This window comes from Syngnathus scovelli, chromosome 4 (assembly GCF_024217435.2).
Source record: "Syngnathus scovelli strain Florida chromosome 4, RoL_Ssco_1.2, whole genome shotgun sequence".
Lineage (NCBI taxonomy): Eukaryota > Metazoa > Chordata > Actinopteri > Syngnathiformes > Syngnathidae > Syngnathus > Syngnathus scovelli.
This window is the reverse complement of record NC_090850.1, coordinates 15,838,345-15,866,323: the sequence shown is the minus strand read 5'-3', so window position 1 is coordinate 15,866,323 and position 27,979 is coordinate 15,838,345. Positions and strand designations below refer to the sequence as shown.

Genomic DNA, 27,979 nt, shown 5'->3' with positions numbered 1-27,979 from the left:
GTTTCTGCATCGATGTTCTCTGTGATGGATTGCTGTAGTCTGGCCAATGCCGTCAGCTCACAAACATTCTCGCTGGGTTGAAGACAGAGGAAAGAGACATGTTGGAGGCTAACAGGGCTGCGGAGCAGCGCATCTAGACGGGGGGACGGCCACCCTTTCTTAGATGGGCTACCTTCCCAAAAGTGGAGGGAGACACATTAGACCCGCGTAGCTCTCACCCGAGCACGGCTTGATATTTCTGGATGTTCATATGCGGGATTCAGTTGACGTTTGCAATGTGGGAGATGGTGGCGTTACCGAGGGGGAGCTCTCCCTTCCTGTCGTCTAGGACAAGATGGCAGCAGTACAGGCGAACTGTGCATGCTATGGATTCATAAATCCGTAACATGTTCAGAAAAGCCCTGGATTATATTTATTGTGACTCTATGTGAAGGTACGTGGACGAGGGGGCACCGTGTGTGCGATTAAATTGATATTGCAGAAGCAGTTTGCTCGTGACGTAACACTGCCGTAACTTAACAACAAACTTGGCTCGCGCGTCTGTTTGGTTTTAATCACGCGATCGTGACTTTGTCGTAACGAAACGATCATTTTGCTGCGATTAAGTATTTACTACTTGACTAGTAGGAACATTCCTAGTATGTCTATGTGATTGTGACGTTGGTTGTAACGATTAACGCAAGTGTGTGTGGTGTTTTATTTCTGTGTTGTCATGGGGATCCGTCAATTTATACTTCGTGATGACAATATCACTTTCTACTACGTGGATGAAACGAACCCGGTCAATGTTGTGATTTTTGTGTCCTATTGCGTTCATAGTGTCAATCCATTATTTGTCCTAAGACGTCAACAGGCAAGTTAACGCAAACACGGAAGACCTTTGAGCTCACTGAACCTTTGCAAGTGCATACATGATCTTGTTATTTAACCAAATTCGGTCCCATCGCTTGTGTTCAGATAACCGGCCATCGACTCTTAATATGTTCCACTATTTACAAGTTAGTGTGGTTTATAGATGTAGATTTTCTACGTGACTGGTTGGTTCTGTCTCCCCGGCACCTGTTGTGTTGCCTCCTACACTGGCCACAAAATTAGGCACAGCTAATGAAACCCACTTCAGGAGATGGTAAGTTGTGTGACTCATTTTCAGCGCAAGCCACATTGCACGAATGGTTTCTGTGGGCTAGTTATGCCTGAAAAGCACCTTATTCTATTTGGGCAAATTGAGATGTCATCTTTATTTCAGTATTTTCAGTGACCTTTTTGTTTGGTGGAGTGTCGTAAGGGCGGCTCGGTGGTGCACTGGGTAGCACGTCCGCCTCACAGTTAGGAGGGTGCGGGTTTGATTCCACCTCCGGCCCTCCTTCTGTGGAATTTGCATGTTCTCCCCGGGCAGACCATCCTGTTTATAGGATGTTTGATTGATGTTAACACATGGAAATAGGACCTCGATAAAGTGATCGCAAATTAAATGGAAATCTCAATATATATATATTTTTAAAAATGTTCAGGGTTTCTCATTAAATTTGGAAACTTCAAAGAATGTATCATTTGTCTGCTACAATTACGGCAAATGTTTTGAGGTAACCTCCACTGCTTTTCCATCAGTGCTCACTGCCTCACCATAACTGCCAATAGAATGAAGGCTGAAGGCTCTTATAAACATTTTCAGACGAAGCCTGACTGCCTTTCATCAACTCGCCCTGTTGAAGTGCCTGGGCTCTGCTAGCGCAAAGCTGCATAAATGGATTCTGCCTTCTCACACATTACACTCATCGTCACATTATCTCTCCCACGTGCTGCTTTCTCAGTTAACCACACCATGAGCAGCTTGTACACCTTTTCATGGACGCCTCTGTGCATCTTAGAAATTATTCTAACACCCTTGACTGGTGCCATGGACTCTATCGACCCGTTTTGCTTTAATACAGTAGATATCGTAGGTTCGAGTGCTGCGCTCGTATTGCTTAGCCAAGTTGACCACAAGGACACCTCATAGTTTCCTGTAGTTTCATGCTTCTACCCGTAACTGAAGAGTGCTTTTTGAAAACAAGGCTAAAAGCTTCCATTGCTTCCAATTTTATTTTTCCTGTCGTCTCATACTGTATCTGTAAATACTAAGAGGCTCTCAGTTAATACTTTCCCAGACTGGTTGCAATTTATTTCTTATACTTGCTTCTTTGTTCTTTTAAATAAGGGACTCCTTTTCCCATAGACCATTGTCTAAAACATTAATAGTCATATGCAGCAATTTGTTGTTCTTAACCTTGCTTATTTAGGATATCTAAAGCAAGGCTTTTAGGAGGTGAAGGTAGCATAGACATTTAATGACACACCCCACTGGCTTTGCAACATGTGCTCGCACTGTGTTTCCGCATAAAGAGCTGGTTTCCTGGTAACCTCGTCTGCATTTAAGGTGGAAAATATAACAGCCAGCCCCATGACAATCTTGGAATTTCTGTGGAAAGCTGTGCAGATGGGTGGAACATTTCCACCAGAAGTAAACATTCAACATTCTTTGTAGGACAGGACAGGCACAGTGTTTATTTTAAGACCAGGCAGATAATTGGATTTGGCTACCTAGTATATATTTTCTTCTTGGTGAATGAATGGATAAGCATGTTGATCAAGAAATGTTACTTGGTATTAAATTATGTCAGGGTTGACCAGGGGTCATGATTTAATATGATCAAAATTGATTTTTCCACACATGAGAGTTTCCACATAATGTTGCAGTAGAAACTGAAAATGCTTTCATATCTATTTTGCCACTTTGTCTGGTCTGAGTCAGTTGATGACGCCGCCATTTGACCAAAATGAGCAACACTGTGGCTACTGCTAATGTTCAACTACATTAGGAGAAAAACCCGTAGGAGAGAAAGAAACATGACTCGTATGACTATTAACCCTGAAACTGCGAGCCCTTCGAGGTCAGCAGTATTGGAGCATTTCGGCGAGTCCCAGACTTTTTGCTCTGAGTTCTTCAGAAAAACTTGCCTAACTTTCACCCTGAGATAATTCGACTGTTGAGATTGATGAATTGAGGAAAACACCACTTTGCATTGTTTATGGGAGAAATAAGATTTGAAAATCTAAAAAAATGGATTTCGCATGAATCAGATTATTTGAAAATGAAAATACATTTCGAATTGTTAAGATGCACATTCCTGGTAAATGCACACTATATCGTTACAGTCCTACTAAATGTAATCAAGAAGAATATTTGTTTTAGGGACTAGCAACATGAAAATTATTCACTGATGGCAGCATATCCTCACCTCAGTGGTGGTGCTTACACTTTGTGCGGATGATAATTTTATGATCAACGCTTTAAAAGAAAAAAATACCCTGCACTTTGCAGTCTTTGTCTTTGTTATTATGGAGCCAAACAGCCAGTGCCCACCCAGTGTGGGATTTTTTATTATTTTTTTCTTACAGGCCTTTCATAATTAGAGGCATGACGTGTCACGCAGCAGCAGCGTTGGTTTAAAGTGTGACGCTGCCTCTTGGTTCCAGCTGTCCCTTTTACACAGATGTCAATTTATGCTGTGTCCTGAACATTCGGTCCGCTCTTTATATTGACTGTGTACGAGAACTAATCCAACAAGCTGAGAACCTCTAAATGCAAGAAATGAGAAATCCCATGTGCGCACATTCCTTGGAAAATAGAGAGGCTTTTGAGAAAAGAAGATCTTTTTCACGAGACACTGTGAGGCCGTTTGTGAATATTTGCAGCAAACCCAGTCTTAAGGCAGAGGGATTGCAAGCAAAAAAAAAAAGGCCCACCTCTACAATATCACATTTGGCTCGTATTAGTAACTAATAAACAATCTGTTGATTCTGATGATTGCAAAAGGCTTTTTCAAACAACTAAACTGCACGGTTTATGTGCATATTAAAGGTTAGCTATTAAACAGGGACACTACCTTTCAGATTAAGAAATAAAAACACGTGTAGGTCCGCCCTATCTTATATTGTAAATCCATCTTCATTGTGTAAACTCTTTTTATCATCTCTTTAACACGGCGCTGAACTATGCTACGTTTCACTATCACATGTTCAAGTGTTATCTGCAGTGAACAGATCAGCTTTTGTGTTACTTTGAATAGTGAAGTCTAACCACATGGCCATGGTCAGTTTTTGCCTCTGTTAGCTCATTCGCTGTATGCATGAGATGGTGATGATGTGATACCTTAGATTCCCTTAATCGTGTGTAGCACATTTTCATTGTGATGAATGTGATGGAGCTGCCTAGTGTGTGGAAGATTTATTCCATTTTAATGCTGCTATGCTTAACTTGATAGACTTTTCACAACAACATTAGGAATATTCCGGCTCCGCAAAACCATGTAAACGTCAGCAAAAACATCAATATGCTCATCTTCAGGTTTTTAAAAATTCTGAATCCTCAAGATCCTTGGGTTACTCCTTTTTATCCTTGGGTTACTCCTTTTCTAACCTGATTATTTGGTCATATAAATGTGTATCCGGATACATCATGCCCATTTGTTTGTTTTGTTAGTGCAGAAAGATCCGGTTTAGACAAGAAGATTCAGATTGATCGCAGGGAGTGACTCTGTCAGCTCATGCATGAAAAAAAGGTTATTCAGAATGTTTCCGAAACTGAAATTTTGACCCTAACCAGAATATTAAGGGCATGCAAACATTGTGACTGTTATTCACAGTATATCAATTACACTTTCTCATTCAGTACCACTTGCTTGTCACAGACAGGTGTGACGTGTTGATTTTCTTCCTGGTTTAAATTTCGAGTGGACTATCATAAGGTCACTCGTGAGTAATTATCTTGCAGCTCAAGGTTGGTGGAAGGCTTTGAAGGCTGTAATGCAATCCCACAGTAGAAGCCTCATGGTTGACCAAGGGAGTATCTGGCGTCTGCTCATAAGAATAGAAGCAACTGCTATTCTTTTTCCTTTCCCACCAATTACTGCCTTATGTTACTCATTTTATGTCCGGCGTCTCATAATTTAAGTATATGGTGTTTTTTGTTTTTGGTGCGAGAAGAGTCTCTGACAAGATGCTCTTCCAGAGTTTGGGATCTAGACTTCTTTAGGGTTTATCTTGCTGGCAGCTGAGGTTTTTGTCTTTGGTTGTATAATGTTAGTGGTAAAGCCCTTGCATGCTGTTTTTGGCTGTTTTCTGCTGATCACAGCAAAATTGAGATTAAACACTATTAAGTAGGGCTGGGTGAAATTGAAATCTGATTTTCTTAACAGGAATTCAATTTTCATCGTTTTAAATTGCCCTGCTTCTCCTTAGCAAATTACATTGCTGTTATTCAAATCAAGTTTTACTTGTTTTTTTCCACCCCTACCAAACTATCCTTGAAATAGTTTTTTACTACCATTTCTTTTCAGACAATTAACTTTGAAACTTAAGTTTCAAACTTAATGCAAACTTGCATCAAGTTCCGCAGCAATAATAGAAACGCTTCTTTACACATAAAAGCAATACGATTGCAAAAAATGTCCTTTTTGTCAGAACACATACGGTAAATGAACATTTTAAATGTTCGACAATTTAACCTCATAAAACTCCACAGTGCTTGTCTCCCCTCATCCATATTGTTTTGGCCCAAAGAATATTGCTTTGCTTTTTTTTTTTTTCTCAGCTATTTATACAATCAAAGCAAGGCAACCTCAGCAAAATATTTGTAGCCTGGAAGCAAGCACCTCGGATCAAAACTATTCAACATGTTAATAAATCACTGTTTTTGCAACCTATGAATGGTCCCAATAAATGATTGCAAATGTTCAGGTTCATCATTAGTAATAAACTCAGTGATTGCCTTTCATCAGGCTCCTTTTTTGTCAAATGGAAAACTATGAACTTTAATTAATCCATTAATCCAGTTTTTCTATTCATGCGCAGTCACTGTTGGCTCAGGCTGTAATTTGGAGCTTTCATAAGGCCAACATAGCAAACCTTTTGGTATTGTCTGTCTTGTCATGTTTAGAGCACCAAGGTAATAGACATCAAGCATAGGAAAGCGTCAAAAGGTATTTTTATTTGACCAAATGTTGATAAACGTGTGTAAAGCATTGAGCTTGAGCGGTTGGACAATGGGAGTAGGTTAGAGGTCAGAGTATGGCACACATTGTCCCCAATGCTTAGTCACTCTGCCAGGGAGGCTCATTACAAACTATCGAACTTCATTGCCCCTTTAAATGGTTGTTAGGTGATCAGATGTACACGTAATACGTTCCCATGGGAACAGTAAACATGAAATGGTACACACAAACAGGTGGGTGGTGTCCATCTGCACCCCTTGATGCCATGTGACTTTATTTTCGTCTGGTTGTCTTCATCTGATGCTTTTCCTCCCTATTGGTTGCCTGGAGACATGAAGCAGGGGATGTATTGCAACCACAGGGAAAGGTCAGGCAAGCCTTTGCAACATTAGTCATCTTCTGTGTGGAGGTGTTGGTGAGCTTACAGTGGATGGATGTGAGTTGAAAGGTGCTCTCAAGCTCTCCACTGCAGCTTGTTTGCTCGATGATGATGAGGATGACTTTTCTTATCACATTTATAAGTTTTATGATCTTGCTCTGGTCCAAAATCATGATCGGTGGGTTTGTAACCAATGTTATTGTCCCTTCTCGCTTCAGTCTGTGGTCGCCATGTTCTGAATTTACTAAAATCTCTTTATTTGTTGAATGGAACTTTGCATCTGTCCATTTTCTATAATGCTTATCATTAGTTTTTCATATTCAATTACTAAAATGATATTCCAATTATTGTTGACCTCCAATGTTGTTTCTCTTTGCCTTACAGGTATGGCCTCACAAGTCTTGGTTTACCCACCACACATTTATCAAACCCAGACAAGTGCCTTTAGCAGTGTGAAGAAACTCAAAGTTGAGCCCAGCAGCTGTGTGTACCATGAGAGAGCACATCCGCGGACTTATCTGAATAGGCGAAACCTTGGTATTGTGCACCCGACGAAGGCCTGCTCCTTCTTGAGCCAAGACTTGGCGGGGGACGCGAAAGTGTTTGGAGGACAAGTGTACCCTGTGAAGACGGTGATTGTGCGGGGCGTCCAGAGACAACAGCCTGGGAAAAGAGGTAGCCAATTGGGTCCGGCTGCGGTCGAGCAGCGGCAGAGCGCAGCGGTTGTCCACAAGCAGAACCAGAATCATCGTCGTCATCAGCAGCAGCAGCAGCAGAAGACAGTCACAGCAAGTGGGGGCAGCAGTGGAGCAACAGGGGCAGGAGGAGGGGGAAGGGGAGAGGGCTACAGTGGAGGAGGTGAGGTTGGTGGAGAGGAGGAGGACGGGAAAGCGGAGGGGGAGGGAGACACAGAATCAGACTGTGTAGGTTTGAACTCGGCTGACAGCTCTCAGCGATGTGGACTGAAACGTAAAAGTGAGGAGCTGGATAATCGAGGGAGCACCATGCAGATTGTGGAGGAACTGTCAATGTTGCCTGCCATGTTGCAAACAACGAATGTAGGAAACGCAGCAGCGCCTGCGGCCGTGGTGGCAGGAGGGGGGACTTCCAAGCAGGCTGCAGGACCCGTCGCTGGAGGATGTGACGGGGACTACCAGGTCGTACAGCATGAGGTTCTTTGCTCCCTGAAGAATAAATACGAAGTGCTGGATTTCTTGGGACGCGGCACGTTCGGACAGGTGGTAAAGTGCTGGAAACGAGGCACGGGCGAGGTCGTGGCCGTAAAGATCCTGAAGAACCATCCTTCATACGCCCGACAAGGTCAAATCGAAGTCGGCATCCTCGCTCGTCTGAGCGGGGAGAACGCAGACGAACACAACCTTGTGCGAGCCTTTGAATGCTTCCAACACCGCAGCCACACCTGTCTTGTGTTTGAGATGCTCGAGCAGAACCTGTACGATTTCCTCAAGCAGAATAAGTTCAGCCCGCTGCCCTTGAAAGTGATCAGACCTGTGCTGCAGCAGGTGGCCACGGCTCTGAAGAAGTTGAAGAGTATGGGTCTGATTCATGCAGACCTCAAACCTGAGAACATTATGCTGGTGGATCCGGTGAGGCAACCCTACAGGGTGAAGGTGATAGACTTTGGCTCGGCCAGCCACGTGTCCAAAGCAGTATGCTCCACGTACCTCCAATCTCGGTACTATAGGTGAGTACAAAGCAGTAAACGTTTTTGGCTGTAATTAGGATTGATAGTTTTGACAGTTCACTTAAGTGCAACCACAAGCTGTTTTACTGTCATTGGGAAGTAAAACTGTTGGGTCAAAAATGTCCTTCCTCTGGCAAAACAAGGAAATCTCCCATGTCTCCCATGCTGCACAACATCCTGCCAGCTAAGGAGCCACATACCACTAGAGTCTGAAAAAAGTGACGCCACAGTGTTTATTATAAAATATTTTTTTCAGGCTTCGGAGCCTGGGAAAGAACTTGTCGGCAAATAAATTGATTTAATCGTTGACTAACTTAGTGCCTTCATTTCAGAAAGGATTTAACAAGAGTTTTGGAGTGCTAACCCCAACGTTGTTTGTGTAACCAGATTACATTTTGGAAGCCTGGCCAAGAAATTACTAAATTATATTCCTTTAAGGTAGTTACATGTAAATCGCCCAAACTCTTATTAGTTATGTAATCATAAGCTCTTTAGTTGTGAACGTCTGTGGTTTTTATATCCAAAGGCGCGGCTCGTGTAGATGCTACCCGCAGGTGTAGTTTGTTGTCCCAAGGCCTTGTGGAAACCTGAAGTACCAACTTCGGAACGCATGCATATTTTCGGTTGGCTTTTGGTGTTTGAACTGACATAGCTGGCAGCTTGGATGGAAAGGAAACTATGATACGGTTGCTTTTGTTGCGTTATGTAACACATAAAATGTGAACGAATCGACTGATTATTGGTTCTAGGAAATTCCTTCTCATCTGTAAGAGCCAGATGCCTGACGGAACTTTTATCCCCCTGCTTGCACTCGTTCTACTTATTTGGCGGTTGTCAACCACTGTATTGGAGGAATGATTACTTAGAGCTGATCAATGATACAATCTGGCAGTGGTTTTTATTGATAGTTTTTTTGAAGTATTGTATGTACATTGGTACTTTAAAACCGCACAACAATGGGGGAAGGAATCTAGAGATGTGAGCCCTCTCCTCTAACGACCTTTGACGTCACTACTGCTCTTCCCAAAACGGCAAAAATCTCACAGACACACTCTAAAATCTTGTAGAAAGGCTTCCCCCAAACAGTGGAAACTGATGTATTCCAGATTTTCTTCCATTTTCTGTTCCTGGGGTTACACGGTCCATGAACTGAAGTTGCTTTGTGATGCACCTATAAAAACGATTACAGCTTTGTCTTGAACAAGTTTCAAATATCTTTTCACAAATACCATTGTGTATAGGCTGTTTCAGGAAGTTGCCCAAAATAGAACAGTTTGTACTTTTGTAAGGCAGGAAGTTGAGAGCAGCTGCTTGTCATCGCAGTCTTCTCAGTGCTATGGTGGCCATTCATGACATTCTGCTGCTCTATTTTCATATGCTGATACATACAAGTAAATGTTGCTGCAATGAGCAGATAATATTTCAGTGTACACGCACTGTTTAATTTAGATTGACCAGCAAGCTATATATATATATATATAAGATGTACGTTTGACATCATGGAAAATAGAAACACGCGCCTTCAAAAAGATATCCCACTATCACAACAATCACAGCGAAAACTGACGTGGTGAAATCAATGACTGCATGCTATGTAAATAGCGGCCCGGATAAAAACTGCCTGTTTTGTGGAAACCATGTTGTGCATACGTCAAGGGAGCAGCATGTTTAAGAATGTGAGCAAAGAACTGCTTAAAATAACTCTGGCCAGTGCGAACTCTAGGAGAGCTTGACAGTACAAGACGGTTCTCATTTAATTTTTAAAGAATCAGTCTGTTTTGTTCATTGCTGATGATCAAATAATTCCCTCATCTAATGGGGTATATTGTACTCTTTAGGCCTTACTTAACATTTTTATTTGAAACAACCCTCTTGTGCATTTTGCATCTATTTGAACAGTCTGACAGTTTGCCAAAGGGCGTTGCAGGGATAGATAAGATTTTGATCCCCGGCAACTCAAATTTAAAAAGGAAAAATCATAAACTAGCACTTTAAATATATTTCATTCAAGAAGTGTCTTTGAAGCATATGTTCTATACACATTGTATAATATATGCGCTTGAGCACCACCGCGAATGTAAATTAAATATATTTGCTAGTTAAAAAAAAACAAGTAAAAATAGCACGCTGAATCTATGAAAGGGTATTATTCCCACTATACCAACAAGTATCTGCACTACTATTTCACAACAAAAGCCTACCTTTCTCTTTTGTGGCTGAGTCGGTGGCTTAAATATCAGTACATGCGCACGTAAGGAGAGGAAATGAAAACTGGAGAGATCAACTTTACATTCCACACTGTTATTGTTTTTCCAATAAATTAATGGATTTAAGGCAAGGCGTCTAATGAATACTTGGGAGGTTTCACCTTGAAAATGAGAACAGTTATTGCTAAAGGCCTTATGTAGTAGTTGGCAAACTCAAACTGACTTGTTGCCAAGGACAGAAAAACATACTCCCTCAACTTGTCTGTACTCAGGCGGCTATTGGAAAGTTGTATATAGCCTTGTTGTTGTAGTCTTGGAAATTTAATCTCCATAACAACACAATGGACATAGAAGAAAAGCAAGTTGAACTGGGGATTCACTTTTAAATGACCTCTTTTGATTTGGGTGGTCGATGAGGTTCATTGTGTTCCAACTGATAATGGCAAGTTGACAACATGAAGGCAATCTGAATTGGGACAAAAATCTTTCTTTAGCTTTGGCTCCATGTCAGCACATTAAGAGGTTTACATTGGTAGCACACACCTAAAGCCTTGTACCCTTAATCCAAGGCCTAGGCTGATCAGAGCACAACTGCTGCCCATGTTCCACATAATAATGTGGAATGACCTCAAAATTACTATGTGGAATTACACAATTGGTGGAAGAGATGTGCACAAATTCTTCCTGCTTCCATCAAGAGGGTGACTATGTTTCTCACCCGTGTTTCCAAAAATACTTTTATTTATCCGGACAAGCTGTGTAAGGCTTCTGTAAGCACAAAACAACAATACCCCTCCCTGGTGTGTTGCCGCCCTTATTTGCAGGTCGGATTCCACCTTACACGTTGGTCCTCCCTGATAGGACACGGGCGGGAGGATGAGGGAGCTATTTCTGGAAGTGTGAGATAACAGCTTCACTTAAAGTTCTGTAAATGGAAACAAAAATAGTTGTGCTACATACATGAATGACAGGCTTTATGGGGCTGTCATGACTTTAGGCGCATGGCAGCAGTTGGCTTGTTGGTTCTGTCATTCTACGGCCAATCTGCATTGACAAGATATACATCGTGTAAGATTAGATTTGTGCCGCATTAGATGGAGTTTCCCATCTTAGACCAGCTAGGTCCTGCATGGGGCACAACACAACCCACCCAATGCTGCCCCGACCCTGAGCTTTATCCTCTGGAAAATCCTGCCCTAATACAGATGGGATGAGAAATTGTTTGCCTGACTCCACTCCCTGTGTTTTTTTTCTTCCTATGTTTCTGACTGACCTAGATTTGGTATGCATATTGTTTTGCGCACATGATCATAATTGTTTGCTTCGTTTTTATTTTGTGGTAATTATGTCATTTGCTGCTCTTGTATTGTGTTAAGCTTCCTTAACTAATATAAGACGATATTCAGATTGAAATGATTGATATTACATTTTGTACATTTAATATGATATTAATAGTACATTGATATTACAGTAATAGTAGAATTTCGTTGGAGATGCCAGCAAACGTAAGAGTAGTTCAATGATCTGATGCCATTTTCATGACCTTTTTTGTTTTCCCTAAAGCGGTATTTTTTTAATATATTTTTTTTAATGTCCACTACTTTTTATTTAATGAGACCAAAAAGCCCACAACCACTCTTCCTCTGCTCTTCTCGTCCTCTCATCACCAATTCACTTCTAGTAACAGGAAGCCGTCAAGTAAATGAAGAAATACTAATGCTGATTTTCTGTCTGGGACGAGGAGATTTAACACTGTCCAAGCTTTCATCCCAGCCTGGCCGACCGACCTCCTAACCCACTGGCCGGGGCCTGCTCATGCTCAGCCACTCTGGCTCAACTCATACTGCTTGCTATTTCCCACTTTAAAACATCTAACAGCCATCCTCCTCAATTCTCTATTATGTATTGCGACTATTTATCATTTTCAAAAATGTTTTTGTCTGTTTTTATCATCAATGCCACTTTGTGTTAATGTCTTACATGATGACATCACTTGTAAAATGAAAGTGATTCTTGAATGCAATCCTGTAATGCTATGGGTGTAACTCTTTTTTGTATTTCTACAGGGCTCCAGAAATTATTTTGGGATTGCCATTTTGTGAAGCCATAGACATGTGGTCTCTAGGCTGTGTGATAGCTGAGCTTTTCCTGGGCTGGCCCCTTTACCCTGGGGCCTTGGAGTATGACCAGGTAAGCAACCATATTCACACATTTTTTTTTTTTTTTTTGCATACGCTGACTTCCTTTTTATTTATTAAATATAATTTACCATATTTATCAGACTAAGTCACATTTTTTCCCTCATTGTTTAGCCTGCCCTACGTCTTATACTCAAGCAAAATTCTTTATTGGGTGGGAAAGGGACTTTTTTTTCCGGGAGGTAGACTTAGCAGTCAGCTGGTGTCAGCAAGACTGAGCAGAAATGGGTTTTCCCATTTGTCCCAGTGGACCCCTGACGGTGTCTTCCGGGGCCCAGTCTGATCAGGGCTTACGCTGAGCTGCTTTGCACTATCCCCTCAAAGCCTGCCAGCAAAGCCTCTCTGTGCCACTGCTCCCTACCTGATGATGCTCAGCCTCTCTGCACCCTGCTCTGAAGCCCATGAATTATTTTTATCACCAACTTTAAAATTGTTTCCATCCCAGGGTCAGGCTAAGGAGAAATCACTCAACATCTCTAAAACAGATTTGACCTCGGTCAACAACACGAGAACAAAATGAAAGTCATATTTTGCATAAGACAGGTCCCATGAAATAACGTTGCCTTAGGACGATTTAAGGAGAGCATCCTCATTTCATGGAGACCTCTTGTAGTCTAAAGTCTCAGACGGGCAGATGAGTTTGGATACAAGTTGCTAAAAATAGGAGATGTGAGAGTTCCTAAAAAAAGAAGCGCGATAATAGGTGAGAAGGAACCTGAAACAAAGATCACTTCACAGAAACGTTCTTCATGTTCGGTGTGGCAGAAGTGAATCCTCGACATAAATATGATTATGTCCGAGCACCTGGGACTGTGCATTTAACATGTGGCTGCCTCACATTACCTTCAGTGTAAAATAATTGTTACTAGTGTCTTGGTAAGGATTCTGGTTTCTTTATTAAACACTTTACACCTGTGTATAATGCTCACTACAAATAAACACACCACAACAGATTTTATAGTTGATATCAATATTTTCCCAAATACGTCCTCAATTGTCAGCCCTTGATTTCAATTGGGAAATGTCAGTGCACTTTCAAGATTAGTATTTTTTCTTACACATCAATTGAATAAACAAACTAACTGAATAAACTAACCAACTCTAGTTAAAACATAGATTAAAACATGATCAGGATGTCCCATTGACAGTGCCTCAATATAAATAGAACATACAAACTACAAGTAGACAAAAATAACATCAACAAAACAAACATTTGTTATTCTTGCTAATACAGTGAATACACAACTTAAACAGTAAGCTGACTAAACTAAAGAGGCCACAGCTGCCTGCTGGTGTGAGGTGTCATCCATCCACTTGCCGCGGAGGGAATCTGGCTGGAGCCACCCCTTCCGTTCCGTTTTGAACTTATCTTTCTGCACGGGATCTGGTTCCATCTTACACAGCAGATTGTATTTATAACTCCGAGTCCTCCTACTCTTCTTACCTTCCCCATCCTATATTAGTGTATCGTTTAGTTCAATTAATATCAGAACACCTCTCGTTTGATTAAACGTACAAGTACTGTAGTTTTCAATATTAAAAGCTTTCTATTCTGCTCCCATCCAAAACTGATATTTTAAATTAACCGAACAATCTTAAGGTCTTTTTGCATTTGAGATGGGTTCTGTGGTCTGTACCAAACTAAATAAAAATACATGATATGGTGTCTAAACAATTGAGAAATAAGTTTTGTATGTTTCATACTGGCTGAAAATAAACATAATTGATAATCAGCCAAATATTTGCTCATGTTTATGTAATGTTACATTATTTGAATGGTGGTCTACTCTGAGAAACAAATAAGAGTGAAAAGCCTTGAGCACCACTAGACTAATAAACAATCACTGTGCACACTGCACACGTAATAGTAATGTTTTGCTTAATTTGACTGGACTTGACTGCATTCTATATTCTGATTTGCTGTACATCTTGGGAATTGATATGAACCAAATAACCAGATGGCTTCATGATTATGAAAAACAAATTGAGTCTTTACCCATTACATTGAAAACATGGACATATGTTACTCCCACTCGCAGACACATTGCTCGTTTATACCCCGGGATCAGACCAACATTCAAGCTCGGGCTCAATAAATGGTTTGACCAGAGATTAACGCATTAAATGATGGGAGTACAAACATTCTCAGGGCTTAGTGTGAATTTTTAGATGCAGAATATTTTGTAGCTTAATTGATTCTTCATTTTTGTGAAGGTCAGAGAGATCAAAAGTGGAATGCATTTTTGATACTCTGAATGATTCTACTCTGAAATGTTTTTCTGCACTATTAATTTGTTGCAGGATATTAGATCACCCACACAGTCAAGATTGAATATTGAGCAAATACAGTTGATTTTCCACCTCTTTATTTATCTAAGGTTCCTGTAACATCTCGACCTTTCTATATGTGCCTTTATAATTCTGAAACTCTCAGCAATGTTTTTGTACATCTAGAACCTAATTTTGGAGGCAGTTCTACAAAATCATTCTGTCCTCGTTCCACTTTTTTAAAGCTTTATTTTATAGCCTTGTTTTTCATCCAGGGAAAATTAATACAAGACTTTTCCCTCCCATATAATTCTATTTTCTACGCCACTGCCACTGTAGTGATGTTTTTCCATTTCCAAAACGTAATTCCCTAAAGCTGAGCTTTTAGCAATGTTACATATAATTCTTATTTTCTGCCATACTGGCATACACAAATCGTGTGACATAACAGGATTTTTTATCACATTTAGGGTTGGACTGGAGCTCCAATGATTGACGTCGTGTGACACGTCTTTCGCACTGTGTGGCTCCATGATTCTTTGCGGTGCTGAATCTGTAATGCTCGTTGTCCTTAACACTTAAGTGTGATTGACGTCAGCAAGGCTTCTCACTGGCCTCCTCACAACCTGTGAGCATGTGTGAGTGTGTGTGTGTGGCACAGTCCGCCGAAGAGCCATCGTAACCAAGGAAGGCACCTGGCATTTAGCGCAGGAGGACCTTGTTATCACAGCCTAACATGAAAAGACCCTGACACCTGTCAGACATCAGCACAGGGATATTTGGGTTTAACTATTTCACATGAACTGTAGTCTTCAAGGTATTTGAGGCAGTTCTCGGCCGGAGACAATCTGCAACCAGTGACTCTGATTGTCAGGGACTTTACAAAATGGTTACAAAATGGTGTCGCTCTTGTTGTCTTTGTAATGACAGCAAACACCGTGTTTATGAGAATTAAATGAATTTTACTGCCTTAATTTACCTCAACCGAATTTTTGTTTATTTATGTCATTTTCTCTCTGTAATCTTCTGTCCAACTAGATTCGCTACATTTCTCAGACGCAAGGTTTGCCTGGAGAACATTTACTGAATGCAGGGACAAAGACGACACGTTTCTTTTGCAGAGAGTCAGAATCGCCTTATGCAGTCTGGAGAATAAAGGTGAAGCAGTTTATTGACAGATAGTACAACTGAAACCTCTTCATACTTTCACTTCACTAACACCCTACTTCAAAACATATTCTGTCTCCACAGTCTACAGATGAGCATGAGGCTGAGACGGGGATGAAATCAAAGGAAGCAAGGAAGTACATCTTCAGCTGTTTGGATGACATAGTGCATGTATGTTCAACTTTACTGACTTCTAATAGGAAACTTCCAAAGGTCAACATCAAATATTTAGAGAATGTGTTTTTTTATCTATGAAAGTGGGTAGAAAAGCAGAGTACACATCTCTTATAATGAAAGAGCAAAGACATTTTGTATTCAAAATTTCCCCTCAAACATAATACAAACCAAAAAAAACTCTCAAGGCTTAGTCATCCTTTACTCAAAAGACAGGAACTCTCACACACCCACATTCTCTAAGTCAGAATTGATTTCAACATTTAGAATTTCTGGAAACATGTATCATATTACAATAATATCATAGTTTAAGAACTGAGAACAAATAACTGATTCAGTTCAAATATTTTGTTCCAGGTGAACCTGGTGATGAATCTAGAAGGCAGCGATTTACTCGCAGAGAAAGCAGACCGCCAGGAGTTTGTGAGTCTGCTGAAGAAAATGTTGCTCATCGATACAGAGGAGAGGATCGCCCCCGCTGAAGCTCTCAGTCACCCCTTTGTGACAATGCAACATCTGCTCGACATCCCTCATAGCAACCAGTAAGTCCCCTGACACTTCTGCTGACGACACATTGAGTTGGGCATCAATTTGACCTCCTCACCTCTTGCGTACAGTGTCAAGTCGTGTTTCCACATCATGGATATTTGCTCAACCCGCCCCAGTACGTATGAGGTAGCGAACAGGAGTAAGGGACCCTTCATTCGACCAGGAGCCCCAACTGCTGCAGCCACAGTTAACCACCCCTTCAACAAAATGACTGTTGTCCACCCTCAAGTAAGCCATTGACAAAGTGTCTACATTACAACCTGCTGTCCACGCTTGTCTCATTGTTTCGCATTGTCTCATTGAAACCCGCTGTATGTTTAAAACAGTATTCTAGATGTCAACGTGGGCCAAAAAAGTTTTCTTTTCATCCGGCTCATTGGTGGAATGGATGCAACGCGACACTTGGGGATGGGTGCTGCTTAGCAAAAGGAATCTGTTATCTATGAAGTATTTCGGCCACTCCTAAGCAACGCTTATGAGAAAATCTTGCATTTGGGACAGAAATGTACGACGATAAAATGTTTTCAAGTTGTTTTTATCTATCAAAAAATGCCACACTTCACTGAATCGTGTGGAAAATAGACAAAACACAGCATATTGGAATACAGTGTTTTGCATCAGATTTTTAAAATAAATTAATACAACTACCCTGAAAATATCTCCCCTGGCTTGGAGATAAAGGTAATGTTAAAAGCATATTAGTAAAAGCTATATTCTATTCTATTCTATTCTATTCTATTCTATTCTATTCTATTCTATTCTATTCTATTCTATTCTATTCTATTCTATTCTATTCAATGAAAAGTTGTTCTACCCCCAGTCTGAAGATTTGAAAATCTCCTTGCCCTTGTTGATTTCAAAACTGCAGACTTACCCATCTAACTGCCTTGTAGCTCTGCTGTCATGGCAACAAAATCACGTCATGATACTGAGGTCATGGCAACGCTGCAAATCTGTTGTTGCTGAGGAGAAATAAGGAGCTGACCCCTTTTTCTGTCAGTGCCACTTGATGATGCAGATCTACAAATCAGTCCGTTTATAAAAGCTGTCTAGAAAAAAGACAGCACAAAATATCAAAGTGGAATTATTTTGCACCCCCGAACAAATAAACAACACAAAAGCTGTCTTAATAACATGCCTCAAAATATCCCCATGATCAGAATTGGAGCAAATTTTACATCCTACATTTTGACCCAGGCTGAAAATTTTGAGGGTGCGGTGCTTACGTGTGCAATTGAGCACTTGCTCATCCTGCTCTCTCTTACGGCTGGGACCATCTCCGATTACAGTGTTGAGCCAAGTCTAAATTTGAGCAAACACTGAATTACCAGTGTTTGTATGTGGTTCATACAATGGACATATGGCTCACCACAAATACACTGCCACCAACACCACATTGACTGCCTCACAAAATTATCATAATTATATTAATAATGGAAAAATGACGTTATTGATTTTTTTAAGCTCAAGATTACAGTCACTGTCTCACATTGTAAGCACACACTTGCCCATTTTCTAAACACGTTTCTTAGAACCAACAGTACCATCACTCCATGGCATTTGCTAAATAAAATATTTTAGACAGTGTAGTCCAGTTGTTACCACCACCTCAATGGCGAGAGAAATGCTGTTTGGGGTAGTTATGCAGTTGAGATTTATTTGTTTGATTTCTCACGTGATGTATAGACAACCCCCCCAGACTCAGCCGTTTGTACAGAGGCAATTTCAAGAGTAAATTTTCCTTAATAAGGTCTCTTTTACCACAATGCAAGGCTGACGATTGCATTTTAAATTCAAGGAATCCCGTTGCTGTAGCCTCTTTATTTAAGAGACTATTTTTACTCTAGTCTGCTGCACAAATGAGGGCTCGTAATATTATTCTTTAACCTTCTGACATGTGGCATTGTGTTAACAATCCTTTGCAGGCACGCAGACACTGTGGCAGAACAAAAAAGGCCCAGTTCTTAGTATTGAGAGAATGTTGTGATAGTCAGTATGAGTAGTGAAGCAGAAGCACATGTTTGAATAGCACGTGCGCAACACTTGTCTCAAAGGCACAACTGGGTCTTTCTTTTATCACATTACAGTTCATTCGAATTTTAATATTCTAGTTATACTTGAAGTTGTAAATACATTTTGCGGTATGGGTCAATCACGCTTTTTTATTCATCTCAAATCTTTCATAATTTTTTTTCTCCAGGCATTAGCACCATCTGCCCCCTCAGTGTTGCACCCTGGAATACCATTACAGCCAGGAAGTGGACAGTTTGGAGGCAACGATTCATTTCAACAGGCACTCATCTTATGTCCACCCACTATTCAAGGTACTATGTGTACATTTTTCACAGTTTATAGTGCAAATATATGTATTATGTATGTAATGTAAATTATTCTGGGTTAGCATATGTGATTTAATTCATTTTTGTTTGTATAGAGACTATTCAAAACAAAAGTTATCTCAAGGTGCTTTGCATCATGTTCCTCAAATGTTCAGAAACCAACTATAACTAAATATTCTACATTTGACCCCTTCAGGAATACCCACCAACACTGTGAAACCAGCTGGCTACTCTGTTCGAATGGAGGCCTCCGTTCCTCTGGTCACTCAAGCGCCCCCAATCCAGCCCATCCAAATCAGACCAGGAGTTATCACGCAGGTACTGCTTTCACACAGTTATAACATCAGAGACACCAATGCTAAAATGTGGAGGTTTTGTGAATGACATGAGCCTTGTATTTGAAGATGATCACTGATGAGCTAAATATGTCGTTTTTGGATTCTCTGCACAGGCCTGGTCGAGCCGAGCCCAGCAGATTTTGGTGCCCACTTGGCAGCAAGTGACATCAGTCCCCCCACCGCCAACGACTTTGGCATCTGACACAGTGGCGGGCCCACCAAGAGTGGGTGACTGGGGGTAAGCTGAATCTGCGCTGTGTTAGTCATGCAATCTAATAATAATGTACTTCAACACATAGTTTTAAAACTTTTCAATACATGTATGTAGAGTAAGGGTGTCATTTGCGTAAGTTGTTTTGCTATCGTGTGAGATTTGGTTGCGTTGCAACACAGACACAGAAAGCTGTCTGCCTTGAATATTAATGATTGGTGAGTCATATGCGTGTCCTTTGGGATGGAGACCATTTTGTCAGTAATGGTTCTAAAGGCTTTTGGCTCATTGTACAATGTTCTGTTTTAATGCAGGAAAGTGCATCCCCATGGTAACCATTACAGCTCAATGATTGCCCACCCTCAGCCGTTCTTAACCAACCAAATGACCATGCCCGCTCACCAGCCAATAAACATCGGCATTGCACATGTGGTGTGGCCACAGCCAGCTGCCAACAAGAGAGCAAAACCGTGTACCAACAGGTATGTCACTCCTGGCTACTAAAAAAAAACAACAGAAAAACAGTATGAGGCTTATATTATCACATAATACAATTCAGCTTTGAAACCAGCTAATGCGATAATAAATATCTTGTTAGTGGCCATTAGTGGCCAATGAAGATTTTACTTTATCAATGCTGTTTTTCATGATGCGACATGGTTCCTTCTTCCCACAGAGGCAGCAGCTTTTCCCAAAACACAAACAACCCAAATTTACCATGCCAGTCCCCAAAGATGGCTGATACAGCAAAGAATGTGGAAGAGGCCGCAGGGGAAGAAGCAAGATGCCCTGAAGAGGGGCATGCTGTTATACACGAGCAAGAAACAGAGCAGGCGGAAGAAGAAGATGACGACGACAACTGCTGCAAAGTAGAGCCGGACTGCCAGGACCTTTCGGTTTCGCAAGAGCAGCTAACGAGCCCTTCTGTCAGCGTCATCAGCATCAGCAGTGATGAAGAGGAGGCCGCACAAAGGCACTCAATGGGCGAGTGAGTAGAGTGCCAGGTCCCTCGAGCAAGGAAAGCTACGGCTCTGTGGTAAATGTCGTTTTCTTCTTTGTCAGATGTAAAGGAAGTGCAGATTGCGAGGCATGTCAGAGCACCGTTAGTATGGAGAGAGTGTGTTCCCTCAGCAGCCCCGACAGCACGCTCAGCACCAGCTCTTCAGCCTCCGTGCAGTCCAGCACGTCACCCTGTAAACATCCTAACAGGTATGATCAATATAGGCTATCATAACAAAGTCCTAAGCGACCATGTTTTTGGCATTAGTCAACACAACAGTGTTGTCTGTAATGTTTTTTTTCTCTTTCTTCTCGCCGACAGCATGTCCGATGACGAACAGGAAAGTGGGTGCGACGCAGTGGACATTTCACCCGCCTCCAACGGCAATAACACCAGTCCCTACGCCCAGCGGCGTTACATTGCCAACAGCAATCAAAACTGCAAGCCTCGTGTTACATGCGTTGCCCTGGAAACCCAGCCCAGCAAGCCGGCCGTGCGTACGGCTGCCGTGCCTCCGATGAGAGTACAGAACAATAACACTGGTGTCGGTGAAGCACCTGGTAACACAGGTAATGCTGACCACATATAGTGCACGAAACAATGCATCAGTCATGATTTTGATATTCAATGTCGAACTGACTCGTTGGACGTCTGTGTTAATATGGTTAAGTGAGTAATGAACCCTGGATTACTAACTCGGCCACGGAGAGCAGCAAGTGCTAGATCACGATAGCGCAAAAGTCTAGTCACCACTGCTGCTGTCTGCTCTACAGGTCACATGGCCTGGGATTACGTCATCTTAGTCGACCACAGAGGTTCTCCCAGGTGATTATGGGTGACCTGACTGACTTATCTGAGCCCATTTCCGGAGTGGATATTTATTTTCTGCCAATAGGCTAATTCTAAAACTACTCTGCTAGTGTTGTGTATCTGTGTGGGTGTGAGCTTCATAAAGCTACGCATGGCATTTGGGATTTGCTTGGAATTAAATATTCAAAACATGGATGACGACCAGTACACGCAAATCCTGGCTGTCATAAACACCCAAGTTTGAATATTCAATTCATTCACGTGTAAAAGAGTTTTTCCACACGCCATGAGTAGGGTTTATAACAGCTGTGGCCAGTGGGACGTCAACGTGTCTTTACCGAATGTTTATTCAACGCCGCCCCGCACCCTGACACTATTTTTATTTTCCAAAATTGGGCTTAGGGAAGGTTGCAATGTAAATCCTTCACCGAAATCATTCAGTCATATCACCTTTCATGTCAGTCATGTCACACGTCCAACCACCAACTGGCCACACATAAAAGGGCACGGCTACCAGCTATATTTAGAGCTGATGATCTGGCCTCACTCTATGAAAGAGTTTAGTTACCAGTTCCTCTCTGATCCCTCAAATATGTCTATTAATATCATAGAGATCACATTCAGAGCACCCATGCCACCACGTTGAAAATTTGGAGCTGATCAAACTTTGAAACTAGCAGACAACTGATAAAGCCTCCTGCCACAATTGTTGTTTAATGTCATCTACTTTTAGCGATGACATGCTTTTGCTCATCGGTTTTTGCACAAATTATATTCAAGCAAGAAATTAATAGCATCCTCATCTCTTGGTATCTCCTTCACTTCTTGCTCAGTTCTGGAGTCTTCATACCAGTCCAAAGGGAGAGGCCCTTCTGGGTGGCATCATCACCACTCCACTCCTCTGCTCAACAGTTCCCAAAAGATCACCCCTTCATTCCAGCCCCAGCAGCAGCAACCCTTAGCCTTTGGGCAGGTGAGAGCTTGCAGCAGTCGCATCCTCATGCGCCACTAAGTGTTTTTGACTGCAGTGGAGATTCGATATGAGTGAGTGTGTGGCATGATTACCATTAGGAATGCAAGAGAACCACTGATCCAAGTGCATAAAAAATTCACATGTAAAACAAGGAATAAGACAAACCTTGGTCAAACTTGGTGTCAAAAGTTTGACATCCACTGATACAGATTGCTTCCACCAGTGAGCATATTGCCCCATCTATTCCCTTCCTACAGCTTTGAACTGTATTTATTTCAAAAGTTGCAATGAAAATACAGCACCATCTAGTGGCAAACAAATGTACGATGTGTGTTGTTGAAACCTGACCTGTATCTCTTGCAGGTCCAGCATTTCACTTCCTGCCACCAGGAATGGAACGGCAACTTTGCCCACCGCAGACCGCAGGCCTTCATCCCCCCCACCATACATGGGCCCGCGTTCACCCTGTCCCACAGCAGCCCGAACCACTCTGCGGGCCATCCTCACCTTGGGGGACACCCGCACTCCCAACCCACCTTGTTGTCCTACCCCCCGTCTGGCCCTCTGGTCACGGCTGCGCCCGTGGCCCACCTCTTGGCCTCCCCTGGCGCCTCGCGTCCCGTCCTTCAGCCCGCTTACAGCATCTCTCACCCAGCGGGCATCGTGCATCAGGTCACAGTGGGCATCAACCCGCGGCTTTTGCCCTCCCCAACCTTGCACCCCCAAGGCCAATTCAAGCCCCTCTTCCCCCCGCATTCTTACATTGCCTCGCCGGCCTACGCCAGTTTCCCTCTCAGTCCCACCAAAATAAACCAGTACCCCTACATCTGAGCATAGGTGCCCAGGTACTCTTCTCACTACCCGAGGGCTAAAGGCGCCGGGCGAATTCTGTCTTAAACCACAAGCAACATGGTTTTTCATTTCCAAAAACCATGGCACAACCACAGAGAAAACAAGCTATTTTTTGAATCATGTCAACTTGGGTGTAATTGAACTTCAAGCTTTAAAAAAAAGGAAAAAAAAAAAAAGAACGATGTCTGAGATTTGGGCAAAAAATCTGAAGGAAATAATGTATGAATGATTGAATGAATGAGTCGTTAAAGTCACACTTAATGTGTTTTGCACATTTGATATACCTTTGCATTGGATCTTCTACGAATACTCCTCAAAACAGGTAAATAATTGGGGTGGTGTTGAATAGTTTGACGTTGCACCCCCGACCCCAGCTATTTTTCTATATTGCCTTCTTACATGAGCAAGACACATTCACATTTGTAAAGCCATCCCAGTCTCTAGCTCTAGATTGCCAGATGTCGTCTACGGTGTATGTTGTACCTTGTTCCGAGTATTTGTACTTTTTCAGTGTCTTTCGGTGTTCGCAATGTCAAAAGTCAACTAAGCGATTTTAAATAGGGTCGTTCCTCACGCTGCATGTGGTCTTGCATGAGCAAAAGTGTAAACTGAACGATGCGTTGATGTTGCTCTTATCGTTTGTGTGACAAGACTCGCTGCATTGTATAACTGTCCCCAGCCATAGTGCCTTACATATTGTTCATGTTAGTACTTATATATGACTATATACAAGACTATTAATGTACTGGACTGCAGCACTTGAAATTCCAATCGCTCGATGCATCCTATGTGTGAGTATATACATATACAATTACGCGATGCATCATGTGTGTTTATATATATATGCGTGCACACATAGGATAGCGGTGCGCTTATACTTTGGTGTATATTTTAGTGAGTCGTAATTCCCTTTTCCCTTCATGCAAGTAAAACGGCATGCTTTGCTGTTTAAGGAGAAAAAGCAACTTTAGTTTTGTCCAAATGAACTAGTGTACAATGTGCAAGTACTGAGTATTGCTTCATATTTGATAATCACTTTCTATTTAGTGAAACCCTTATTACTAACAGTTGTTTGTACTGTTGGACGGACGAAACTGCAATACAATCTCAATAGTCGCCTTTCCCTCCACACTCGTCGACGTATTTTCATTTCACTTTGTTTCTTCGATGTTAAGACGTGTGTGGGCATGGCTTTGACTAGGTAAGGAAAACAATGCAAATGAATTCATGGTATGGATTTTTCCAAGCCTGAGCAAACCATGCAGTATTCGATATACACACATATATGGACGTATATTGTAGAGCTACAGTATTTAGTACCAATGCTTGATGAGGTGTGAGTTAATTGTGTGCAATTCTCTCATTTATGCATGTGTGACAAAGTTAACTTTTTCCCTTTACATTTGTTGATGGCTAAAGGCTTCGCAGTGTCGACTGCTTCTTTTAAACATTCCGTCAGGGAGGATATATATACATATATAAATATATACGGTGGGAGCAGGTGTCACCAGTTTATATAGCATATATCTATATATACACGTAGATCATGTTTGTGTTTTTTCTGTTTCGTTTCTTAGTTACGTGTGTATAATTTGTCTTTAATTTCAAATGAAGTTGCTTGGCAGCACCAAAGACTGTAATTCATTTCCTTGCGTAAACCTCACTTGGAGTATAGTCGTAGAATGGGGTAGATTAAAAAGAAAAAGAAAGAAACAAACATATTTAAAAACGGCCGAGGTTTTGTCTAGCTTATTGGGCAATTAATAAGTCGTATCATTTCTTTCTTGAATGTATCATAGATAAGCTGCTAAATGATTGCCACTTCCATAGCTGTGAAATTAGGTGATTTCTCTGAGTTTGAGCCTAGCGTTGCAAATTGTGCGTGCGTGCGTGTATCTATGTAGGTCCCTAATGATCTAATATAGAAGTGGTTTTGATTTTTTTTTTTTTTTTCATGTTTCTATTTGAAGTGTCATTATAACTACTGTAGTGCTGATAACGAACGCTAGTTGCATTTGTTGTTTCTCGGGGTGTGCGTGCGTGTTTATGCATCAGTATTTTATCCTTTTCGACCTATCCTTCGAGGCTCATCACAACATATAGATGATGTGTATCGATGTATAACTTAATTTTTGTATGTTTTCATATTGACGTTTCGTACTCATTTAAAAAAAAAACGTAGCTTGCAGTATCAATGTAACTCGTACGTTAACAATATTCTCCCAACGCAACGGCATTGTGCATGTGAAAACGATCTTTTATTTACACTCACCATAAAGGAAGGCGGATTAGGATACTTACCCACAAATGATTTTCATCGCCCAAAATGTTTGAATTGATTTGACCTAGTATTTATTGTTAGAATGTTTTTATCTGTTCAATGTTATAAGAATATCAGCTTTGCCTTGCGTTGTGATCGCTGCCCTGCTCGTCTCAGTGTTTTTAATTGGAAAGCCGCCGTTGTCGTGTGGCCCTTACTGAAACTGAAGCAGTGTGAGCAGCACTGTGTATGTGCCTTGAGATTCTGAACATTCGAGATGCATATTGAAGGAGGAAGGCCTAGAATCCATTCAATCTGTCAATACGCTATACGGACAAGTACTGGGACACATGCAAAAGTTAATTATTATTCACGAGCCTCTTATACAGAGAGATCATACAAAATGGCCTTGAGGTGTAGCTCAAGTTTTTTTAATTTAATTGAATACTTTAAAAACATGTAGATGAAAGGCTCACATCTTAAGACTTGTTTTGAAAAATGGACGGCAAAGCAGCTCGTCTATTGTGCACCTGGAGGTCATTCTCACTTTTGCCGTCAAAACTCATTCATGAGACTGATGAACAAAAATTTAAATAAAAATAAATTCAAAGGTACTATTAATTGCCTGGTGGGAAGCTGGACTAAGAGTTGTGTGCTCCCTCAATTATTCCAGTTAACAGGCTAGTGCATGTGTTTTAAACCAACTGGAAATGATAGTGGACTGGCTGACTCCAAAGTAACCTGTGTTACGCCAATTTTGAGGCCTGTTGAAGGCAGCCTCTTGGGAAAGTTGACTTCAGCACGTGGTGTGTTGAATGATTGACGAGGTTCAGGTCAGGCCTCTGGCATTCTTCTAAACTCACCCAGCCATGCCTCTATCATTATCATGCACTGCTCGCAGAAAGAGACACATTCATTCCTACTATATGAAGTCAAGTTTATTTATATAGCCCTAAATCACAAACAAGTCTCAAAGGGCTTCACATGTGCAAAAATTGACAATTATTCTCAACATCAATGAGCTGTCTTAATGAGATGAATTAACAGTCAGAGGGAACTTTTTCCTCCACCCTGATTGATGACATTTTTAGGAGATATGTCCCAAAACTTTTCCGTATAGATGAGTGTTCAAAGTGGCTTACGTAAAGAAACCCAAGATAAAGACTTCATCCTGTTCGCCTCTGATCAGCTTGTAGAAAACCAATAGAGGACCATGCATAGTGGTGGATTGTACCAATATAACACTTCATAATAACGATAACCATGATCATCATGTCACCCTTCTTTGGATTGTCACTGGCTTGAAACAGCAGATGCAATACTTTAAACATTGTTGCCGTCATTGCACCACACAAGTGTTCTTAGATGATGTGTACTTTACATGACCTTGCATGTGCGTCGCTTTGTTTTCGTCAAGCACCCAGAGCACATTTGGTAACACTGGCTTTGAAGAATCACAAACTCCTCTACTTGCATGTTGAGTTTTCTCTCTTCTTTGTTCATTATAAGGAGATTTATTCTTGTGGAATCACGGCACGCTCACAGGCGCGATACGTTTCAACACTGATATGGTTGTATGCTTTTTATTTGTTAGTGATTATAATGGTGATATCATTTTAGACAAGAAAGCTTTTGACGACAAGACATGAACTTGGCAGATGATTACCGCTTAAAAAAGTTTGCCAATAATACGCATGGGAAATGTAATCGGTGTTGTGGTTCCTCCCAAAGTATTCACCAGCAATGCGACGCAAGAGGAGATGCAACCTATTGTTTTGAATTCCACCAATCACCTTGCTTTACAGAATTGTTTGTTTTCATTTGGAGGGTTTGTGTAACATTTAACAGATAAAACAGTTTGTAAACTATTATTGTAATGATTTTATGACACACAAAAAAATCCTTTGCTGCGGTTTTATCCTTTAGAGTTGTTAATTCAGGGTTGGTATTAGTCTCAATGTGCTACTGTGTTACAGTTTGATTTGTTTTGCTCTATTTTGGTTTAGCTTGTGTTCATCTCTTTATGCAGAGTTAATTCATGCTGCAAGTTATGGAATTATCTGTCTCGATAGCTCATCAAATACACTTGATAATGAAATTGGAGCTATTACTGTTTAAAAACCTGTAGACTATTTTGTGGCTTTGGTGTTTTTTTTTTTTTTGTTGCCATTTGTTTGATTTGCTTTTTTAATTTGTCTGTGCTACACTAGTCTGCCATGTAGCAATTGCACTGTGCAATATTTACAGTATGAGGACTGGGAAACTAACTATGGATGTGATGTCTCTTTACAGTTTGCGTTAGTGTTTCCTCTCTAGTTCTCAGTGATTTAGGTGTGACCAAGCCTTCTCTACTTAGTCACATTAAGCGGGTTTTCCAGGTGACTCTTTTGGTGAGTGTTGAAGTAAGACTTATAAATGGTGTATTATTGTTAAGATTCACTTTGAATTAAAAAAATATATATTGACGCAGTTTTTTGCCATGTGTGCTTGTTCATTTTTTTGTCAGTGTTCAATTCT

General features: G+C 41.2%; 1 protein-coding gene across 2 annotated transcripts; it reads left to right on the top strand.

Annotated features, from left to right (window-relative positions):
* Window positions 1-64: 64 nt before the first annotated feature.
* On the top strand, window positions 65-27,931 carry hipk3b (homeodomain interacting protein kinase 3b). 2 transcript variants are annotated; one of them, XM_049718850.2, is made up of 16 exons: window positions 65-433; window positions 6,796-8,116; window positions 12,390-12,513; window positions 15,828-15,947; window positions 16,041-16,127; window positions 16,488-16,672; window positions 16,748-16,907; window positions 18,880-19,003; window positions 19,215-19,336; window positions 19,470-19,594; window positions 19,882-20,049; window positions 20,244-20,555; window positions 20,630-20,776; window positions 20,889-21,136; window positions 22,211-22,350; window positions 22,714-27,931. In XM_049718850.2, the coding sequence occupies exons 1-16, from the start codon at window positions 361-363 to the stop codon at window positions 23,179-23,181; spliced, it is 3,924 nt and encodes a 1,307-aa protein (XP_049574807.1). In that variant the 5' UTR covers window positions 65-360; the 3' UTR covers window positions 23,182-27,931. The 2 variants fall into 2 exon arrangements, with proteins under 2 accessions (XP_049574807.1, XP_049574808.1); XM_049718851.1 differs by lacking the exon at window positions 65-433 and adding an exon at window positions 450-1,126.
* Window positions 27,932-27,979: the final 48 nt, after the last annotated feature.